The sequence below is a fragment of the Microcaecilia unicolor genome, unplaced genomic scaffold (assembly GCF_901765095.1).
Source record: "Microcaecilia unicolor unplaced genomic scaffold, aMicUni1.1, whole genome shotgun sequence".
Lineage (NCBI taxonomy): Eukaryota > Metazoa > Chordata > Amphibia > Gymnophiona > Siphonopidae > Microcaecilia > Microcaecilia unicolor.
The window spans coordinates 23,241-44,801 of record NW_021963277.1 but is presented as its reverse complement, the minus strand read 5'-3'; the positions used below and the strand labels follow the sequence as shown (position 1 = coordinate 44,801).

General features: G+C 44.2%; 1 protein-coding gene across 1 annotated transcript in view; it reads right to left on the bottom strand.

Moving 5' to 3' along the window:
* Positions 1-726: 726 nt before the first annotated feature.
* LOC115459134 (thymus-specific serine protease-like) overlaps positions 727-21,561 on the bottom strand; it is a gene marked incomplete at its 5' end in the record, with an annotated part of 43,060 nt that continues 22,225 nt past the window's right edge. Inside the window, 5 exons of the mRNA XM_030189007.1 lie at positions 727-1,545; positions 2,915-3,060; positions 3,248-3,427; positions 8,596-8,737; positions 20,521-20,790. Of these exons, the coding sequence (XP_030044867.1) occupies positions 1,483-1,545; positions 2,915-3,060; positions 3,248-3,427; positions 8,596-8,737; positions 20,521-20,790 (801 nt within the window). The remainder of the gene's footprint in view (positions 1,546-2,914; positions 3,061-3,247; positions 3,428-8,595; positions 8,738-20,520; positions 20,791-21,561) is intronic.

The following is a 21,561-nucleotide window of genomic DNA, read 5'->3' as shown; positions in this document are numbered from 1 at the left end:
GGACGTTCATGTCTCTATAAAAACTGAGGCTCAGAATATTCCACATTTCATAACACAAAGAGGAATGCACTCTGCAAGTATTTCTCAAACCTTATGGACCTGACTGACATCTTTATTCAGACATCCCATCTTTCACTGATAAAATGAATTTCAGATAGTGTGGTGTTATTTATTCATAAAAGGTAACTTTAAGAAACTATGTACAAACGCTTCCAACTATGGGGAGGGGGATGAGGAATAAAATGGAAACAGTTCGCCCACATCAAGTTTCTTTTTAAAAACCCCAAACTTGAAAAATTAAAAATACAATAAAATGAAAAGTAATTTTCTTCTAAAAAGTTAGGGTCATTTCCCACTGAATGCTGTCATGCGCTGTAAATCCTTCTAGTGATGCAGAAGGGTATGAACCCCTATGATGTCCAGAAGAGAGCTGCACCAACTCAGAGGAGGTTCCAGAATGCTCTGAGCATCTGATCACTGGTGTTCGAAAAGGGACATCAAGATTGGGGGGGGGGGGGGGGGGGGGGGGGAGACACACACCTGGTCAGAGGAAGTTACTATAGAGTCTTGAGACAAATCTAGAATTCTCCCAGAGGCACAGGTGTACTACAAAGCATTCATTTTCATTTTGAAAAATACAAAATAAAAACATTTTTTAACAAAAGAAAAGATGACAAAGTCTTTGCATCTTGGAACTTCTACACAAAATGGAAGGCATTAAAAGTAAGATATTTGGCTTCAGTCTCTAGGAGGAAGGGTTTTCAAAGCCACTTAACTCAGGTAAAGTGACTCTCAGAAAAAGGACCCTTACTCAGTCTGGCTATACTGACATGTAGGGGGCTTCATCAAGACTGAGGGGGATGGGCATTCCTAGGGGCAAGTTTAGGGAGGCATCAGAACGCAATTTATCTAGCTGGGTTTTCAAATTGCCAGCAAAAATCTGCTCCCAGAAAAGGAGGTGCGAAGCTTGCAATCAATCTTACCCCCGGGCTTTTTATGGGGAAGCATGTGCAAGATCTGTGGGCACTCTGTATCTAGGCTGACTTGAAAAATTGACCCTTAAATGTTTCAGTTGAATGTAAAAATGCACTTCCTGGGGGCATTTCATTTCCCCAAGCAGGAACTACGAGGCCCAGTATGAACTTGAAATGAATAACATACCCTAAAAACAAAACAAAACCTGGAGCCAGCTGATCATCCTGGAAAGATCTGGAGCCATTTCAGTCTATGGAACCTAAGACCAGGCAATTAAAAAAAATAAAAAATAAAAACCCCAAGGGGTGGGGGGAGAGAAGAGACAGATAACGCCAGAGCTCACAGCTGATTGGCTCCTGTTGGAAAAGATCTTGTAACAGCTGACTGGTTCCCATCAAAGCAGTGGATTCTCTTAAAGCAGGCTCAGATTTCCATTTGCTTGATCAATAATTTCTTCCTTTTCTGGTGCCCTGTTCAGCACCGTCTGTCTTTTCTCATGCTGCCCAGTCAGTCTTCCAAATGCTGTTTTTTAGCTGCTTTTAACCACTCACCAATGTAATGGGCGATTTTCTGTATGACAGACAGAGACCAAAGAAAGAAATACAAAGTAATGCACGCGTCAACCTTTCCCTACTTGAGCACACAATTCTGGAATGCGCTGCCGCGCAACTTAAAATCGATCTATGACCCAACTAACTTCCGCAAACTATTGAAGACCCATCTCTTTGGCAAGGCATACCACAAAGACCAACAAATATGAACTCCTTCATACATACCCAGAACTGTCTTTCTATTTATTAGTTATATTAACAACATGCTTTATCACTATCATGTTACCCAAGAGCCTTCTGTAATACTAAATGTTTATTTCTCATATATCTCTACTATTCATGATGTATTGTAAGCCACATTGAGCCTGCAAAGAGGTGGGAAAATGTGGGACACAAATGCAATAAATACTACTACTACTACTATTTAGCATTTCTATAGCGCTACAAGGCGTACGCAGCGTTGCACAAACATAGAAGAAAGACAGTCCCTGCTCAAAGAGCTTACAATCTAATAGACAAAAAAATAAAGTAAGCAAATCAAATCAATTAATGTGTACAGGAAGGAGGAGAGGAGGGTAGGTGGAGGCGAGTGGTTACAAGTGGTTACGAGTCAAAAGCAATGTTAAAGAGGTGGGCTTTCAGTCTAGATTTAAAGGTGGCCAAGGATGGGGCAAGACGTAGGGGCTCAGGAAGTTTATTCCAGGCGTAGGGTGCAGCGAGACAGAAGGCGCGAAGTCTGGAGTTGGCAGTAGTGGAGAAGGGAACAGATAAGAAGGATTTATCCATGGAGCGGAGTGCACGGGAAGGGGTGTAGGGAAGGACGAGTGTGGAGAGATAAGGGGAGCAGCAGAGTGAGTACATTTATAGGTTAGTAGAAGAAGTTTGAACAGGATGCGAAAACGGATAGGGAGCCAGTGAAGCGACTTGAGGAGAGGGGTAGTATGAGTAAAGCGACCCTGGCGGAAGACGAGACGGGTAGCAGAGTTTTGAACCGATTGGAGAGGGTAGAGGTGACTAAGTGGGAGGCCAGCAAGAAGCAGATTGCAGTAGTCTAAACGAGAGGTGACAACGGTGTGGATGAGGGTTTTGGTAGAGTGCTCGGAAAGAAAGGGGCGGATTTTACGGATGTTGTAAAGAAAGAAACGACAGGTCTTGGCGATCTTCTGGATATGAGCAGAGAAGAAGAGAGAAGAGTCAAAGATGACCCCAAAGTTTCAAGCTGAGGAGACAGGAAGAATGAGAGAGCCATCAACAGAAATAGAAAACGGGGGGGGGGGGGGGGGAGTGAGGAGGAGCACTCAAAATTATCAGAGCAGGAAGAAACACAGCCTGGGCTTAGCAATCCATTTCCATCACAATGAGAGGTTTGGACTTTGCATATTTCTCACCTCCTTGGCCTGCTTCAGGGCAGGGGGATCCAGCGGCTTTGAGGAGCCCATATTGGCACAGTGGGCAGTGCCATTGATGTAAATCGCCAGCTCAGAATGAGATTGGTTGTGTAGGACACTCAGGGCATGCCAGGGATCAATGTCACCTGCAAAATTAGGGAAGACAAGAGGGAACAGTATAGAAACATAAAGAATTCTGAAAAGTAAAGCAGCCAGTAAACCTCCAAGGCCATTCTCTGTCCCCTATCACTCATTTGCTCCCTTCTTCAGCCCTCTTCCCCCCCCCTCCCCTTCTCTTACTCCATCCATCCCTGCCTCTCTCTCTTTCCATACCGTTTACAAAGAGAACTCTGCTAGCTTTGGGTCGGTCTGCTCCGTAGTATTCGTTAGTGAACAGTACAGCTTCTTGAACATGTTCCGCCAAAATCCCAAAGAGCTGCAGGCAGAGATCCAGCTGGGAGCGTAAGGTTAGGAGTCTCGAGAAGGGGCAGCTCCCACCCTCGCAAGTCTGATCTAGAAAGGGAACCAGGAAAACAGCACAATGTTAAATCCAAACCTGAGACCAAAGGGTCTCTTCTCTTCGGTGGTTAAACAGCAGTGAAGACTGGATGGAGTTTAAGTGGCGAGTGAGAGATGTTTTCTTGTAGGATAGATATTCAGTCAGCGGTGATCTGTGGGTGTTTTGGCTGCTGCCAGCTTCACCCCCAGATACTCAATGCTGGGCTATGTCCGGACCCTGGAACTGAATATCCAGGCATATGTGGCCGGCTAACACTTTTGCGTTTAAGTGCAACATTCAGCACTTAACCACATAAGACTCATAAGTCTCATATTCCGCCAGAACCGATATACTCATATCACCCCTCTCCTCAGGTCACTTCACTGGCTTCCGATCAGATACCGCATTCAATTCAAGCTTCTCCTTCTTACCTACAAATGCACTCAGTCTGCTGCCCCTCACTATCTTTCTACCCTAATCTCCCCTTACATTCCCGCCCGTAACCTCCGTTCACAGGATAAATCCCTCCTCTCAGTACCCTTCTCCACCACCGCCAACTCCAGACTCCGCTCATTCTGCCTCGCCTCACCCTATGCTTGGAACAACCTTCCTGAGCCCTTACGCCAAGCCCCCTCCCTGCCCGTCTTCAAGTCTTTGCTTAAAGCCCACCTCTTCAATGCTGCGTTCGGCACCTAACCCTTACCGTTCAGTGAATCCAGACTGCCCCAATTTGACTGCCCCTATCGGACCGACCGTTCACTTGTCTATTAGATTGTAAGCTCTTTGAGCAGGGACTGTCTCTCTTTGTTAAATTGTACAGCGCTGCGTAACCCTAGTAGCGCTCTAGAAATGTTAAGTAGTAGTAGTAGTAATAAGACAGGACTGTGTTTTAAGCGGCCTTATTTATGCGGTTAAGCGCTGAATATTGGCAACTCCACTCCCTGCCCACAAAAAGCTGGTGCCAGCTAAGGCGTTAACTGGGCACATTCAACAGCTCTGTCCAGTGCAACCAAATATGCCTAGTTAGCCCCAGACAAGCAACATTAAACAGTCGTTTAAATCGCTTTGAACATCAACTCGTGTGTGTGTGTGTGTGTGTATTTTTTGGGGAACACAGTGCCTGTGCAGACAGGTAAGCGCTGCAAGAAGTCACCTACATCCTTGAGACGGGTTTGGATGTAATCCCTCCGGTAAGCAGCCATTAATATATTCTTTTTATATGTTAAATTATATTATAGGGATTATTTGTATTATTTGTACTCCGTGGTTTGCTTGCGTGATGAGTGGATCTTTTGATGTTTTTATATGCTCCTCCTGAAGAAGCCGTTGCAAAATGCAGCCCCCGCATTGGGGAGCAGCGGAGGATTTTACAACAGTTGAATGTTAAAGCTGTTGGAGCCACATATCCTGAGAAGTGATGAACAATGTTTTTGTGATTTAAGACAGCCTACAGATGAATACACTAAAGTGCATTGACTGATGTCATAATATACGCCTTTCAGAGGGGAAAGTTTCAGCGGTTTAAACAATTACATTTAAGCGATATTCCAGCTGTGGCTTCCTTGAATAAGAACTGCTGTTTACTGTGGTCCCTTTATGGTCTTTATGAACATGTTAAGTGGCTCTTTGAGGCCATCTATCTGGTTCATTTATTGTCAACATCAATATAATGGGGACATTTTATTTACAGGTTTATACGGTCTGACTGGGCGAGTGGATAGTGTGAGTGTGTTTGGTGTGATTTGTTCATTTCATAAGAAATATGTAATAAAATGATTATTTTGCAAAAACTCCAGAGTATTTAGTTTTGAAAGCGACATTAGTTTTGCTCTGGTTTGTTTTGCGAATATCCCCTGATTTTCAAGTAATTACATTTTAACTGCCAGAACCTTGACCGTTCTTCTAATGTTTTATGATTCCCTTCTCATGGTTTCTACTCCCTCCAGGTTATCCACTCTATTGGCTATCTTCATGTCATCTGCAAAAAGAGAAACCTTTCTTTCTAATCCTTCAGTGAGGTTGGAAGGAAAGATTTGCATGGCTGCTATTTGCTATCTAGATATGCATGTAAAATTTTCAGTTTTGAAAAATTGCTTACAACTATTTGGGTCTCATATTTGTTGAGTTTATTTCACCTTACACATAAAAAATTATTAGCCAGGTAGACTTGAGAGCACCATTAATCATCCCTTTGAAAATGAATTATGGGAAATAGATCCACTTTTTTGGGGAATCGGCTGGGTACTTGGAACCTCATCTGCCCACTGTCAGACAGGATGCCAAGCTCAGTGGTACCTTGACCTGACTCAGCATGGCTTTTCTTATGTTCTTATGACTGGGAGCATCACTCAGAAGGTGCAGAGAAGGGTGACGAAAATGATAAAAGGGATGGAACGACTTCCCTATGAGGAAAGGCTAAGACAGTTAGGGCTCTTCAACTTGCAGAAAAGGCGGCTGAGGGGTGATATGACAGAAGTCTACAAGATAATGAGCGGAGTAGAGTGGACAGATGTGAAGCGTTTGTTTACACTTTCAAAAAATAATAGAACCAGGGGACACAAGATGAAGCTAGAATATGGTAGATTTAAAACAAACAGTGTGTAGTTGGACTCTGGAACACGTTACCGGAGAATGTAGTGACAGTAGCTGGCCTTACGGAGTTTAAGGGGAGTTTGGACAGATTCCTGAAGGAAATGTCCATTGAACATTATTAAATACTAGTAAAAAAGGCCCGTTTCTGTTTTAAAGGAAACGGGCGCTAGCAAGGTTTTCCTCGGAGTGTGTATGTTTGAGAGAGTGTGAATGTGCGAGTGTGTGTAACAGAGAGAGAGAGTGAGACTGGGTACAAGTGTGTGTGTGAGAATGAGAGTATGTGCCAGGGTCCCCCCTCTCTCCCAGTTCCAGGGTCGTTCCCCCCCCCCCCCCCCGGTATGTCTCCCATTTGCAGGGGTGTCCCTCCTCCCTTCTTTTCTCCCAGTTGCAGGGTCCCCCCTCCATCCCTTCCTCCTTTTTTCCCAGTTACAGGGTCCCCCCTCCCCCTCCCTTTTTCCCAGTTGCAGGGTCTGTGTGTCTCCCCCCTCCTTTTGTCCAGTGGAAACAGCTGTAAAAACGGCAATGAGAAACAGCTCCTAGGTTTCCTTTTTTTTTTTTGAGTGTATAGGAATGACGGCTGCTTTGGGGAGAGGAATCAGAGATTAACCAATGGGCTTCCTTGCTTACCCTAGACTTGCTTTGTTCACTTCCACTCCTGTCTATTGAACGTCCTGCAGCATGTCATAGCAGCCAATCAGTGGCACTTCAGGAATGACATCACTTTTATCTACTCCACTTTCCTGAGCAGCTCTGGCTGAAAACCACGGTTCCAGGCAGCCTCAGAACGTTGGAGGTGAGAATTATTATATAGGATATATTTTTTTTTTTTTTGGGGGGGGGGGGGGGGGGGGGAGTTGCCAGGTTCTTGAAGCCCGGATTGGCCGCTGTCGGAGACAGGATGCTGGGCTTGATGAACCCTTGGTCTTTTCCCAGTATGGCGGTGCTTATGTGCTTTTACTATGCTGCGGTAAAAAGTGGCCTGTGACAGTGTAGGCACGTGTATTAGGCACATGCTGGCAGTTTTTACTGCATCTGCAAAAAAGGGCTTCTTTTTTTTTTAAGTGACAGGAAAATGGCATGTGGTAAACCTGAAACCAGCGTGCGTCTAAAATTGGCATGAGCTTTAAACGCCACCCATTGATCTAGCAGTAAGGGGTCATGCCGCCAACTGCCAATTACCGCTGGAAACGGAGCACATGGGAGGAAATAAATAATTTATCCACATGTTATGGGCATGTGCCAAATTACCGTCAGGGAGCGCGCTGGCCAGGTGGTAGTCTCATTTGGGCGCACACATGTAGAGCCTACCGCAGCTTAGTAAATGGGCCCCTCAGTGACTCTGCATGTATATGTAGAAAATGTATCAAAGCTCTATCCTGCTTTTTTTCCCTATAAAAGTTTCTTCACTTTTATGATTACTCATCTCTTGATATATCGCTCAATACAACGCAATAACTAAACAGCTAAAATAAAAGAGAAATACAATGACTAATAGGAAAACAAGGAGGACCTTAAAATAGGACAGAAGGAAAAAAAAAAATCAAGTTGCAACAAACACATCCTGAACTAGGAACGCCTTTAGTTTCTTTTTCAGTGTCTCCAAGAAGTGCTACAATCTGAGGGAAACAGGAAGAGAAGTTCAGAGCGATGGGGCTGCCATACTAAAAATGTTTAACTCAGCGGTTCCCAAACTGTGTGCCACAGCGAACTCTCAGGGGTCCCGCAGTGCATCACTCCCTACTTTCTCCTCCTGCAGGTCCAGCATCTGCCTCTTCCTGCTTCTTCCCCCGCCACCGCTGCAGTGCTTGCAGCTTGGTAGGAGCGATGCTGGATTTGGGGAAGGTGTGCTGGTGTGAGAAGAGGGGGCTACAAGGAAAGGGAAAGGGAGACCTATGTGGTGGTGGAGGAGGGGATCTTGGACCTGCAGGAAGGAAAGTAGGAGCGATGCTGGATTTGGGGAAGGTGTGCTGGTGTGAGAGGAGGGGGCTGCAGGGAAAGGGAGACCTATGTGGCACTGGGGGGATCCTGGACCTGCAGGAAGGAAGGAAGGAAGGAAGAAAGGAAGGTAGGAGAAATGCTGGATTTGGGGAAGATATGCTGGTGTGAGAGGAGGGAGCTGCAGGAAAAGGGAGACCTATGTGGCAGGGAGGGTGGAGACCTATGTGGTGGTGGGGGGGGGGGGGGGTGCAGAGACCCACGTGGCCGGGGGAGGGGGGTTTGCGGAGATCCATGCGGCTGGGTCAGGGGGCTGTGCAGAGACCCATGAGGCCAGGGGGGTACAACGGAGATCCGTGTGGCTTGGTGTGTGTGTGTGTGGGGGGGGGGGGGGCTGCGAACCAAAAAGGTTTGGGAACCCATGGTTTAACCTGATAGTATCCAAGCAGATAACATGAAAAGATGGTGCCACTAACTGATGTTGCAAGTAAGGAGCGCAATGACCTAGTGGGAACAGAGGGAGTCAACAATCGCAACAGATACTACGGGAAACCGGAACGATAAACCTTGTGAACTAACAAAAGAATCTTAAAATGCTATTCTTTGATTGTCCGACAACTAATGCTCCTCACGCCCCAAAGATGCAGCTACTTACAGTATCCAAACTCAGTGCAGGTCTGGAAGATCCACTGTCGCTCCCCAACCCCCACCAGGGACAGACTGGTGTTCCTGAGCTCCTCTAGAGTTTTCTGGTAAGAGTTCTGCACACATGGTTGAGCCATACTCTGTAGGTATTCCTGCAAAGAAACCACAAGACAAGTCAGTGGGAGTTCAGCCCTGGAAGGTGTGGGACAGGTAGTACGGGGTGAATTCTATATATGGCACTGAAAAGGAATTACATTTAGTCCTATCCTATAAACCTTGCCTAAAGTTAGACACGGTTTTATAGAATTCGCATAGTGCCCGTTTCCTTGACTATCTATCTATCTACTTACTACTTATCCCCTTACGTTCCCGCCCGTAACCTCCGTTCACAGGATAAATCCCTCCTCCACCACCGCCAACTCCAGGCTCCGCTCATTCTGCCTCGCCTCACCCTATGCTTGGAACAACCTTCCTGAGCCCTTACGCCAAGCCCCCTCCCTGCCCGTCTTCAAGTCTTTGCTTAAAGCCCACCTCTTCAATGCTGCGTTCGGCACCTAGCCCTTACCGTTCAGTGAATCCAGACTGCCCCAATTTGACCGACCGTTCACTTGTCTATTAGATTGTAAGCTCTTTGAGCAGGGACTGTCTCTCTTTGTTAAATTGTACAGCGCTGCTTAACCCTAGTAGCGCTCTAGAAATGTTAAGTAGTAGTAGTAGTAGTACTTATCATTTCTATAGCGCTACAAGGCATACGCAGCGCTATACATCATACACGAAAAAGACAGTCCCTGCTCAAAGAGCTTACAATCTAAATAAGACAGGTAAACAGACAGAAACAACTAAGAGGCAAGGGAATAAAGAGGTGGTGATAAAAGGACCGGGCAAGTGAGTAGTGGTTAGGAGTTAAAAGCAGCGTCAAAGAGGTGGGCTTTCAGTTTGGACTTGAAAACGGCCAAAGACTGGGCCAGACGTACAGGCTCGGGAAGTCTATTCCAGGCGTGTGGTGCAGCGAGATAGAAGGAACGGAGTCTGGAATTAGCAGTAGAGGAGAAGGGGACAGAAAAGAGAGATTTATCCAAAGAACAGAATACCCGAGATGGGGGGGGGGGGGGGCGTAGGGAGAGACATGAGTGGAGAGGTACTGGGGAGCGGCAGAGTGAATGCACTTATAGGTCAAAAAGAGAAGTCTGAATTGAATGCGGAAACGGATAGGGAGCCAGTCAAGTGACTTAAGGAGAGGGCTAATGTGAGCATAGTGACTTTGGCGGACAATGAGTCGCACAGCAGAGTTTTGGACTGATTGAAGAGGAGAGATTTGGCTAAGTGGGAGGCCTGTGAGAAGCAGGCTGCAATAATCAAGGCGAGAGGTGATAAGAGTGCGGATAAGGGTTCTGGTAGAGTGCTCAGAGATTAAGGGACGGATTTTGCTGATGTTATAGAGAAAGAAACGATAGGTTTAGGCAATCTCCTGTGGTGTGGATCGGACATATTCTGTAACAGCGAGTGTAATTTTTAGGAATGCCCATGCCCCTCACATGGCCACACCCCCTTTTGAGATCCGCGTGTTAGAATTTACACACACCACTTTACAGAAAACTCTTTGAAAGTTTCAGGCATAAATTCTAATTAGTGCCAATAATCATTTGTTAGTGGCCAATTATCGGCAACAATTGGCTTGTTAACCAATTAAGTAGCCTGCACAATTTGGCCACACTGCCAACATTCGCACACACAACTTTTAGGCACCATATATAGAATCTGGGGGTGAGCGTGCCACCCTGAGGTGAGTGGGACAGACAGTCCTGTGGGACAGGCAACTAGTGTATCGCTTTTGGGGAGGGCTATAGAAACATAGAAACATGACAGCAGATAAAGGCCATATGACCCATCCAGGCTGCCCATCCTCTGTAACCCCTAATTCTTCCTGTTCCTAAGCGATCCCACATGCTTATCCCATGCCTTTTTAAAATTCTGGAACGTGTAATTAAACTCTGGAATTCGTTGCCAGATAATGTGATAAAGGTGGTTAGCTTAGCAGAGTTTAAAAAGGGTTTGGAGAGCTTCCTAAAGGAAAAGTCCATAGACCATTATTAAATGGACTTGGGGAAAATCCACTATTTCTGGGATAAGCAGTATAAAATGTTTTGTACTTTTTTGGGCTCTTGCCAGGTATTTGTGACCTGGATTGGCCATTGTTGGAAACAGGATGCTGGGCTTGATGGACCTTTGGTCTTTCCTAGTATGGCAATACTTATGACACCTATCCAAGTAATGTATAATAAGCAACTCACCACCTTGGTTCAGAACTACACTCACACCGTCCACCTCACCTAAACAATGTCGCCATCACCTAGCAATTATTGCCATGATACGTGCAGACACCATTTTGCTTTAAACATAAACAATTACCATGGGTCATGGTCTTACCATGGCTCCTGAATCGTGTCATCCCTGCACACTGCTAGCTGCCACCTATGAGCCATCCTCACTGAAGAGACACCACTTCCCTAAGGCACACACACCTCAGCCTTTTACTTATTGGGTTTGTGGCGGGAACTATGGGAGGACGCAGCAGGATGACGTCATGACCCTAGACGTACTTAACCACAACCCGAGACCTGCTTCTTTGTCTTTGCGTCTACTGCACCTGTTCCAGAGAGTGTGTTCCTGAGATGCCTTAGTGCTGGTTTCAGACTGTAGCTCCTCAGATGCCACAGCACTTGTTCAAGCGAGTGAAGTACTTGAGACGTTACAGCTCTTATACCTGTATGAGTTCCTGAGATGCCTAAGCGTCTGTTCCAGAAAGTAGCTCCTGAGATGCCACAGTGCTTGTTCCAGAGAGTGACATTCCTGAGATTCTTCAGCGCTTGTACCTGATTGAGTCCTGAGACACCACAGCACTTTTACCTAAAAATGTTCCTGAGATACCATAGCGTGTGTTCCAGAGATACTACCACGCTTGTTCCTAGAGTGACCCTGAGACACTACTACAGTTGTTCGTGAAAGAGTTCCTGAGAGGGATCCCGAGAGAGTTCCTGTGAGTGGTCCTGTTTTGTAGCGACTCGTCAGCCACAGTCTGGTCTTCCACGGCGGTCCAAGGGCTCACACTTCCAGCCTTAACACCATGGTTTTCCGTCAGGAGGATCTTATCCTTGTTATAAATTTGTACCTGGAGAAAGGTTCTAGCTCTCATTGACTGCTGCAAGAGTTTCCAGAAAAGAGATGGAAGAGGGTAAACGTAGAATATGTTTTGAAGAAATTGCAAGGAACGGGCTCAACTGATCACCAGTCAGGAAGTGGCCGGGCCCAACCAGTTCGCACTGAAGAAAACATCACAACAGCTGAAGAAGCAGGTAGTGAAGCAACATAGTTTAGGTGAGGTGGTTGGCATGAATGTAGGCTTATTGCAAATGTATCCTGGATGATATATCCCAAATTTAAATTGGTCAAGTTTTGACAGAGTTATGCAGAAAACAAGCTTTGTATAGTTCTTTTGTTTGAAACACAGGACCAGATTCTATATATGGCACTACGAGTTACACAAGTTAAATTGGGCATGCACTCAATTTAATTCCCATAACTTGAGTAACAAGCCAATCAGTGTTGATAATTGGGTGATAACAACCTCAGCACTAATTGGCAATTAGGATTTATATAACGATGTGCGCATAAATCTTAACATGCATACATATTTGGGGTCGTGGATAGGGGCGTTTCCGGGGACACTCCCAATGTAATGCGCATTGATATTTATTTATTTTTGTTACATTTGTACCCCGCACTTTTCCACTCATGGCAGGCTCAATGCGGCTTACATGGGGCAATGGAGGGTTAAGTGACTTGCCCAGAGTCACAAGGAGCTTCCTGTGCCGGGAATTGAACTCAGTTCCTCAGTTCCCCAGGACCAAAGTTCACCACCCTAACCACTAGGCCACTCCTTATAGCAGGAGCTCACAGTTAGGCGCGGTTTATGCCCTAAGTGTGATTCTATAAAGGATGCATCCTTCTTATAGAATCACGCTGAGGGCTAGATTCTCTATATGGCGCCTGAAAAATTGGCACAGAAGAAGTTTCCGCTTAAGTGTATTTTGTAAGCGGCACCTAGATTTAGGCACGGTATATAGAATACGTTTAGTTGATATCCCAGTGCCTAGAACTATGCACATCCATTTACACCAAGGGAAATGTAGTGTAAACATCGGCGCATAGATTTAGGCGAAGAGGGGCATATTCTAACACAGTGCGTGTAAATTTTGAAATGCCCACGAAACACCCACTTCCCTGCCCACAACCACGCCCTTTTGGCTGCACACATTAGAATTTAGGCGCTCTGCGTTACAGAATATGCTTAGCGAGTTATGCGTGTAAATTCAAATTATTTCCAATTAGTGCTCATTATTGCTTGTTAAATGCAGTTAAAAATGCTTATTAGATTGTTAAGCTAACTTAAGTTACTACCGTTGTTATAGACTACGCTTAGATTTCAGCGCAGAACTCTAGGCACAATATATAGAATAATACAAAATAGACACTACAGCCTAAATAATTAGTGTTGTGTTGGTGTTAACAGAGAAAAAGCCCTCAGAAACCGTTGGCAAAAAATGTCTGCGGTTTAGTGCAAGGTTATGTTTGATTCAATTCATAGCTCTTGCAGCGTTTCTATCATTGGGCAAAAAACTCTGTGACCACAGGGCTATATTTATAAGCCTCAAGTGAAAATAAGGCTGACTAACAGCAATGATTTTTAAATCGTCCGGTCCCACTACTGTCCCGAAACACACATCAGCAAATCAGCAAAAAGAACTTAACTTTTAGAACTGAAATCAAGCACTCGTCTTTTTCCGTTCGACGGGGATCACCGTTTCACCTAAGAACGCGGCTTCATCAGGAACGGAGTGCTAGTATGCTGAAATCTGAAACACAAATTGCATGTAGTCATAAATGTTGTCTGAAAAATATGAAACACAAAGAAAATCACACCATGAACAGACGTACTAAGTTGAAGGCACAAACTCTTTCAAAAATGGCGCCTCGGCGTTAGCGCTCAAACAGCTGATTGAAATACTATCATCATCATGACGTATAAAACGTCAGTAGAAATTGAACCAATCAATTGAGTTGTTTAGCCCATTGGGCTCTAAAGTGCCCCATTCAAAAATCCACTTCGCTTCTTTCCTTGCTAATATTAGCTTGCGGTTGCCACCTCGATGTGGCAATTTGATCCAGTCAATTGCGACGCATTGTAAATCCTCAAATTTGTGTTTAAATTGAATACAATGCTCAACAATAGGTTCTTTAATCGCTGACCTTCTGAGATTGGACCGATGTTCAAGAATTCTAACCTTTAAAGGTCTCGTAGTCATCCCTATGTATTTCTTGTTACAAGGGCACGTCAGACAGTATACTACATGATCAGAAAGGCAGTTAGTGAAATGCATTAGATCTTGAATTTTTTTGGTTTTTGGATTCATAATTTGTTTGGTTTGAGTGGTGATACTGCAAATCTGACAGCGGCCACACTTAAAGTGACCGCGTATTTTAGTTGAGTCTTTATAAATTGGTGGTCTAATGTCTGCAGGGCTAAGGATCTCTTTGATGTTTCTCGTTCTCGAGAAGGCTACCCGCAAGTCTAAATTTTCAAATGGCTTGGTGGTCTTCATAATTTCCCATCTCTGTTTAATCATTGTTGCTAGATGTTCACTGTGCTCACTGTGTTGCATTACCATAGTGAATTTCCCATTATCTTGATGTTTCATCTGCTTAGAGAGAAGCAAACTTCTATTGTTGTATTTTGCCCTACGATATGCTTTTTTCAAAATAGATCTACTATAGCCTCTATCTTGTAGATTTGACATAAGGTTGTTAGCTTGAATTTTGAAAGTGTGGAAATCCGAACAAATACGTCTAATCCTCAGCATTTGTGAGAAAGGAAGGCTATCTTTCAAATGTGTAGGGTGACAGCTGGAGCTGTGTAGAAAAGTGTTCTTGTCTGTCTCCTTTTTGTAAACTTTGGTAACAAATCCATCTGATGTATTGTTGATTTCTACATCTAAATAATGGATACTTACAAATGAATGTTGTTCAGTGAACTGAATATTGTCATCACAGCTATTGAGCCATGACATAAATTTGTGTAGGTCTGTTGTGGTACCTGTCCAGATCATGAAGATATCATCAATATATCTCCACCACTGTGCAATAACCTCCTGAAATGGAGATTTCTCAATCCAAGTTGCCTCAAACTGGGACATGTATAGATTGGCGATAGATGGGGCGAATGTGGCCCCCATTGCTACACCGCTCGTTTGCAAGTAAAATTTATCCAGAAAAAGAAAGTAATTCTCTTTCATTGCAATCCTTGCAAGCGTAAGAAGAAAATCTGTGGGTATGCAATGCGGTCTTAGTCTATTGTCAAGAATGTTCCTGATGTTGTTCAATGCATCTTCTTGAGGAATGGATGTGTATAGTGAACACACGTCCAGGGTGACCATGAGAGCATCTCGATATTCAGATTCAAACTCTCCAATTTTTTCAAGAAAGTGAGTAGTGTCTCTGATATATGATGGATATTTGGACACTTCAGGTCTTAAAAAAGTGTCAATGAAGGAGGATAACGGTTCTAGAACCGAATTTTTTCCGGAGAGAATAGGTCTCCCTGGTGGATTGGTAAGACTCTTATGTACCTTTGGTAAAAAGTACATAACTGGAATGGTTGGAGAACTGCGGCATAAAAATTTTTTGTCTTTGGGGGTGATGAAACCTTCTTCCAAAGCTTTTGTGGTGATGCGGTTAATGAGGGATTTAAGTCTGTGTGTTGGATTCAGCATCAGCCTTTTATATGATTTGCTGTCATTCAGTTGTCTCAAAGCCTCATTGATATAATCACCATGATTTAGTACCACAATGCCGCCACCCTTGTCTGCCTTCCTGATAATGATATCCTTATCGTCTTTCAGTAATTTAAGTGCTTGCATTTCTTCTTTTGTGGTATTGAATTTTTTGAATTGCAAAAAACTATGATTATGTTTATGTTTTTCCAAATCGTTAAGGATCATGGTTTTAAATGTGTGTAATGCTGGAATTGGTGGGACAGGGGGTCTCCAAATACTCTTGGGTTTAATAATGGTCCTATCAAATAAGGCCTCCTGGTTATCAAAAAACAATTTGATTTCTATTTTTCTGAAAAATTTCTCTAAATCAACATGGAACTGAAAATCATTGAAATGCGTTGAGGGGACAAAAGACAGACCCTTTAATAATACAGTTTTTTCAACGGGAGTTAATATCCTGGTAGATAGATTGATGACGGCAGAATTTATTTCTGAGACCGTGTTCGTGGTCTGTTCCGTTGTCCCGTATTTCCTCTTCTGTTTGTTCTTCCCTGTCTGTTTCCTAAAAAAGTCTTCTGCCTGTTCGAATCACTGCCTTCCCCACTGCTGTTGGATGACGAAGAGTCATAAAATGTGGTGCGCTTTTTATTGGAAGATGATTCTAAGTCATCAGTTTGCATCCAGGGATATACTTTATTAGTTGTATAGTCTTTCTCGTCTCTGATTAATTTTTTAACTTTAGATTTTTTGATGTTTTCACGAAACTTGTTCATATTATCTTTAAGAATTAAATGTTGTTTATCAAGGCAGTGATTCGAACAGGCAGAAGACTTTTTTAGGAAACAGACAGGGAAGAACAAACAGAAGAGGAAATACGGGACAACGGAACAGACCACGAACACGGTCTCAGAAATAAATTCTGCCGTCATCAATCTATCTACCAGGATATTAACTCCCGTTGAAAAAACTGTATTATTAAAGGGTCTGTCTTTTGTCCCCTCAACGCATTTCAATGATTTTCAGTTCCATGTTGATTTAGAGAAATTTTTCAGAAAAATAGAAATCAAATTGTTTTTTGATAACCAGGAGGCCTTATTTGATAGGACCATTATTAAACCCAAGAGTATTTGGAGACCCCCTGTCCCACCAATTCCAGCATTACACACATTTAAAACCATGATCCTTAACGATTTGGAAAAACATAAACATAATCATAGTTTTTTGCAATTCAAAAAATTCAATACCACAAAAGAAGAAATGCAAGCACTTAAATTACTGAAAGACGATAAGGATATCATTATCAGGAAGGCAGACAAGGGTGGCGGCATTGTGGTACTAAATCATGGTGATTATATCAATGAGGCTTTGAGACAACTGAATGACAGCAAATCATATAAAAGGCTGATGCTGAATCCAACACACAGACTTAAATCCCTCATTAACCGCATCACCACAAAAGCTTTGGAAGAAGGTTTCATCACCCCCAAAGACAAAAAATTTTTATGCCGCAGTTCTCCAACCATTCCAGTTATGTACTTTTTACCAAAGGTACATAAGAGTCTTACCAATCCACCAGGGAGACCTATTCTCTCCGGAAAAAATTCGGTTCTAGAACCGTTATCCTCCTTCATTGACACTTTTTTAAGACCTGAAGTGTCCAAATATCCATCATATATCAGAGACACTACTCACTTTCTTGAAAAAATTGGAGAGTTTGAATCTGAATATCGAGATGCTCTCATGGTCACCCTGGACGTGTGTTCACTATACACATCCATTCCTCAAGAAGATGCATTGAACAACATCAGGAACATTCTTGACAATAGACTAAGACCGCATTGCATACCCACAGATTTTCTTCTTACGCTTGCAAGGATTGCAATGAAAGAGAATTACTTTCTTTTTCTGGATAAATTTTACTTGCAAACGAGCGGTGTAGCAATGGGGGCCACATTCGCCCCATCTATCGCCAATCTATACATGTCCCAGTTTGAGGCAACTTGGATTGAGAAATCTCCATTTCAGGAGGTTATTGCACAGTGGTGGAGATATATTGATGATATCTTCATGATCTGGACAGGTACCACAACAGACCTACACAAATTTATGTCATGGCTCAATAGCTGTGATGACAATATTCAGTTCACTGAACAACATTCATTTGTAAGTATCCATTATTTAGATGTAGAAATCAACAATACATCAGATGGATTTGTTACCAAAGTTTACAAAAAGGAGACAGACAAGAACACTTTTCTACACAGCTCCAGCTGTCACCCTACACATTTGAAAGATAGCCTTCCTTTCTCACAAATGCTGAGGATTAGACGTATTTGTTCGGATTTCCACACTTTCAAAATTCAAGCTAACAACCTTATGTCAAATCTACAAGATAGAGGCTATAGTAGATCTATTTTGAAAAAAGCATATCGTAGGGCAAAATACAACAATAGAAGTTTGCTTCTCTCTAAGCAGATGAAACATCAAGATAATGGGAAATTCACTATGGTAATGCAACACAGTGAGCACAGTGAACATCTAGCAACAATGATTAAACAGAGATGGGAAATTATGAAGACCACCAAGCCATTTGAAAATTTAGACTTGCGGGTAGCCTTCTCGAGAACGAGAAACATCAAAGAGATCCTTAGCCCTGCAGACATTAGACCACCAATTTATAAAGACTCAACTAAAATACGCGGTCACTTTAAGTGTGGCCGCTGTCAGATTTGCAGTATCACCACTCAAACCAAACAAATTATGAATCCAAAAACCAAAAAAATTCAAGATCTAATGCATTTCACTAACTGCCTTTCTGATCATGTAGTATACTGTCTGACGTGCCCTTGTAACAAGAAATACATAGGGATGACTACGAGACCTTTAAAGGTTAGAATTCTTGAACATCGGTCCAATCTCAGAAGGTCAGCGATTAAAGAACCTATTGTTGAGCATTGTATTCAATTTAAACACAAATTTGAGGATTTACAATGCGTCGCAATTGACTGGATCAAATTGCCACATCGAGGTGGCAACCGCAAGCTAATATTAGCAAGGAAAGAAGCGAAGTGGATTTTTGAATGGGGCACTTTAGAGCCCAATGGGCTAAACAACTCAATTGATTGGTTCAATTTCTACTGACGTTTTATACGTCATGATGATGATAGTATTTCAATCAGCTGTTTGAGCGCTAACGCCGAGGCGCCATTTTTGAAAGAGTTTGTGCCTTCAACTTAGTACGTCTGTTCATGGTGTGATTTTCTTTGTGTTTCATATTTTTCAGACAACATTTATGACTACATGCAATTTGTGTTTCAGATTTCAGCATACTAGCACTCCGTTCCTGATGAAGCCGCGTTCTTAGGTGAAACGGTGATCCCCGTCGAACGGAAAAAGACGAGTGCTTGATTTCAGTTCTAAAAGTTAAGTTCTTTTTGCTGATTTGCTGATGTGTGTTTCGGGACAGTAGTGGGACCGGACGATTTAAAAATCATTGCTGTTAGTCAGCCTTATTTTCACTTGAGGCTTATAAATATAGCCCTGTGGTCACAGAGTTTTTTGCCCAATGATAGAAACGCTGCAAGAGCTATGAATTGAATCAAACATAACCTTGCACTAAACCGCAGACATTTTTTGCCAACGGTTTCTGAGGGCTTTTTCTCTGTTAACACCAACACAACACTAATTATTTAGGCTGTAGTGTCTATTTTGTATTGTTTCATACGTTTTACTACAGCGCACTGCACCTTGTTCGAATTATCATACAATATATAGAATCCATGGGTAAGCGTGTTAAATTTTCAGTGCCGATTTTCAGGCACTACTTACCTCACGTGCATAATGTTAGTGCCCGAATTCTATAGCGTGTATCTGCGAGTGGATACAGGTGAGGCATGCCAAGCACTTATGTGCTAAGCTTTTACAATACTGCAGTTTTGCACAAAACTACTGCAAAACTGCTCCATTTAGGCCTGAGCAGGGCCGCTGAGAGACTGGGCCGGGCCCAGGGCATCCCCCCGCCACCCCCCCCCCCGGGCCGCCGCGCTGCAGTCCACAGTCTCCACCCGCTCACCCCGGCCCGTCGACAGCCCCCCTCTGTCCGCCACTGGGCCGGGCCCCCTGCATTCAAATCACAGCGCCTCACCTCCATGTGAAAGCACAGCAGCGGCACATCGCTTCCCTTGGGCCTTCCCTCCCTGTGTCCCGCCCCCGCGGAAACAGGAAGTTACATCAGATGGCGGCGGGACACAGGGAGGGAAGGCCCGAAAGGAAGCGATCTGCCACTGCTGCGCTTTCATACGGAGGTGAGGCGCTGTGATTTGAATGCAGGGGGCCCGGCCCGGTGGCAGACGGAGGGGGGCTGTCGACGGAGTAGAGGGCGGGCGGGTGAGACCAGGGACTGCGGCGCCGGGCCCCCCTTGGAGGCCCAGGCCTGGGGAATTTTGTCACCCCTGCCCCCCCTCAGCGGCCCTGGGCCTGAGCACCTAAAGTTTTGTGCCTAATATGGACTTATGAGCTTAATTACCACTATAGAATTTGCACTTAGGGCTAGATTCTATATATGGCACCTAAAAAATCCGCGCAGTAAACATTTCTAAGTGTATTCTACAAAGTGGAGCCTAGATTTAGGCGCGGTATATAGAACACACTTAGCTGACATCCCAGGGCCTAAAACTACGCACCTCCATTTACACCAATGAAAACGTGGCGTAAATCTCTGCACATAGATTTACACGTACTGGGCCATACTCTACAATTACGCACATACATTTTGGAACGCCCACAAAATGCACATTTTCCCTCTTGCCACGCCCCTTTTGAATGGCGCTCATTAGAATTTAGACCCTGTTCATTACAGAATACGCTTAGCGAGTTATGCGCATAAATTCTAATTGACAAGTAGTGCTCATTATTGCTTGTTAAGTGCCGTTACCAACGCTGATTAGCTTGTTAAACCAATTAAGTTACGCACATTGTTATAGAATACGCTTGGATTTCAGCGCGGAATGTTAGGCGCAATGTATAGAATTCGGGGGGTTAGCGCACACATTTTAGGAGACCTGCAGAGAATTACCCCTATGGGTCTGTGTGATAAATCCCCTCACCTGATTGATGGTCACAAGACGTCTATAGCTGGACCCCAGGCTGGCATTTGTCATAGTTTCACAGATGCTGCCAATGTTTCTGCTGGAAATCTCTCCATTGTACTGCACGGTGCCCATGAAGATATCTGCCAGGTTACCGACAAACTCCGTGTAGTCCTCAATGCCCTGCAGTGCCTCACAGGAATAGAAGTCCTTCTCCAGCTGGGAGATATTACCGGCCTGCAGCATCTGATCCACGGTGCGGAAACTCTCTGCCACAGCATCCAGACACTAAAATAAGGGGGAACGGGTCAATACCAGGAGGAAGATGGGGGAGGGGACAATGCTTTGGGTGAGAGACAGCTGGTAGGAGTAAGACTCGTTCATTACACTAGTATTAGAACCCCCTCTGTTCACTGTTTTTTTTAATCCATGTTTGCCACTAAAAAGTGAGCCGACTCAAATCTCACATTTTCCATATTTCTTTGTTTTGGTTTTTAACTCTTTCGGAAGGGGGAACAACCTGGAACACAGTTCTGCCAGTTCCTTTCAGACCCCAGAGGCAGAACAGTGTTCTGCTCCAGTACTTCTAGGCAGCTGTTCTGCTCTTTAGTCCACCCTCCCCCTTCTTTTCAGTGAGAAGTGTGGTTCTGTGGCAGTATTAAAGGGGGGAGGAGGACGGGGTTATAGAGTAAAGTCACCACTCCCACCTGTCTCTTATCCTAATCTGTCCTTTTCATCTCTGCCAGACATCCAGAGACGCCAAGAGGGGGGGCAGGGGAGGCAAAATTCCCGGGGCCCGGAACTGGGGGTCTCTCTCTCTCCTTCTCCTGATGGGACTTGTGATCGCGTCCCGACAGGAGGAGTGAGAAAACTCTGGTGCCAGGCCCCCCCTTAGAGGCTGGAGAGGACCTGGCGCTTCCTCTAGTGGTGCTCCTCTGCCGAATTGCTGAGCGGCTGCCTTTCCTCTCAGGCGCGCATTCTCGGGTTTGAAACCGAGCATGCCCTGAGAGGAAAAGTAGCCGCAGGGGCAGGCAGTCAGCGCTGGAGGAAGATATCTTC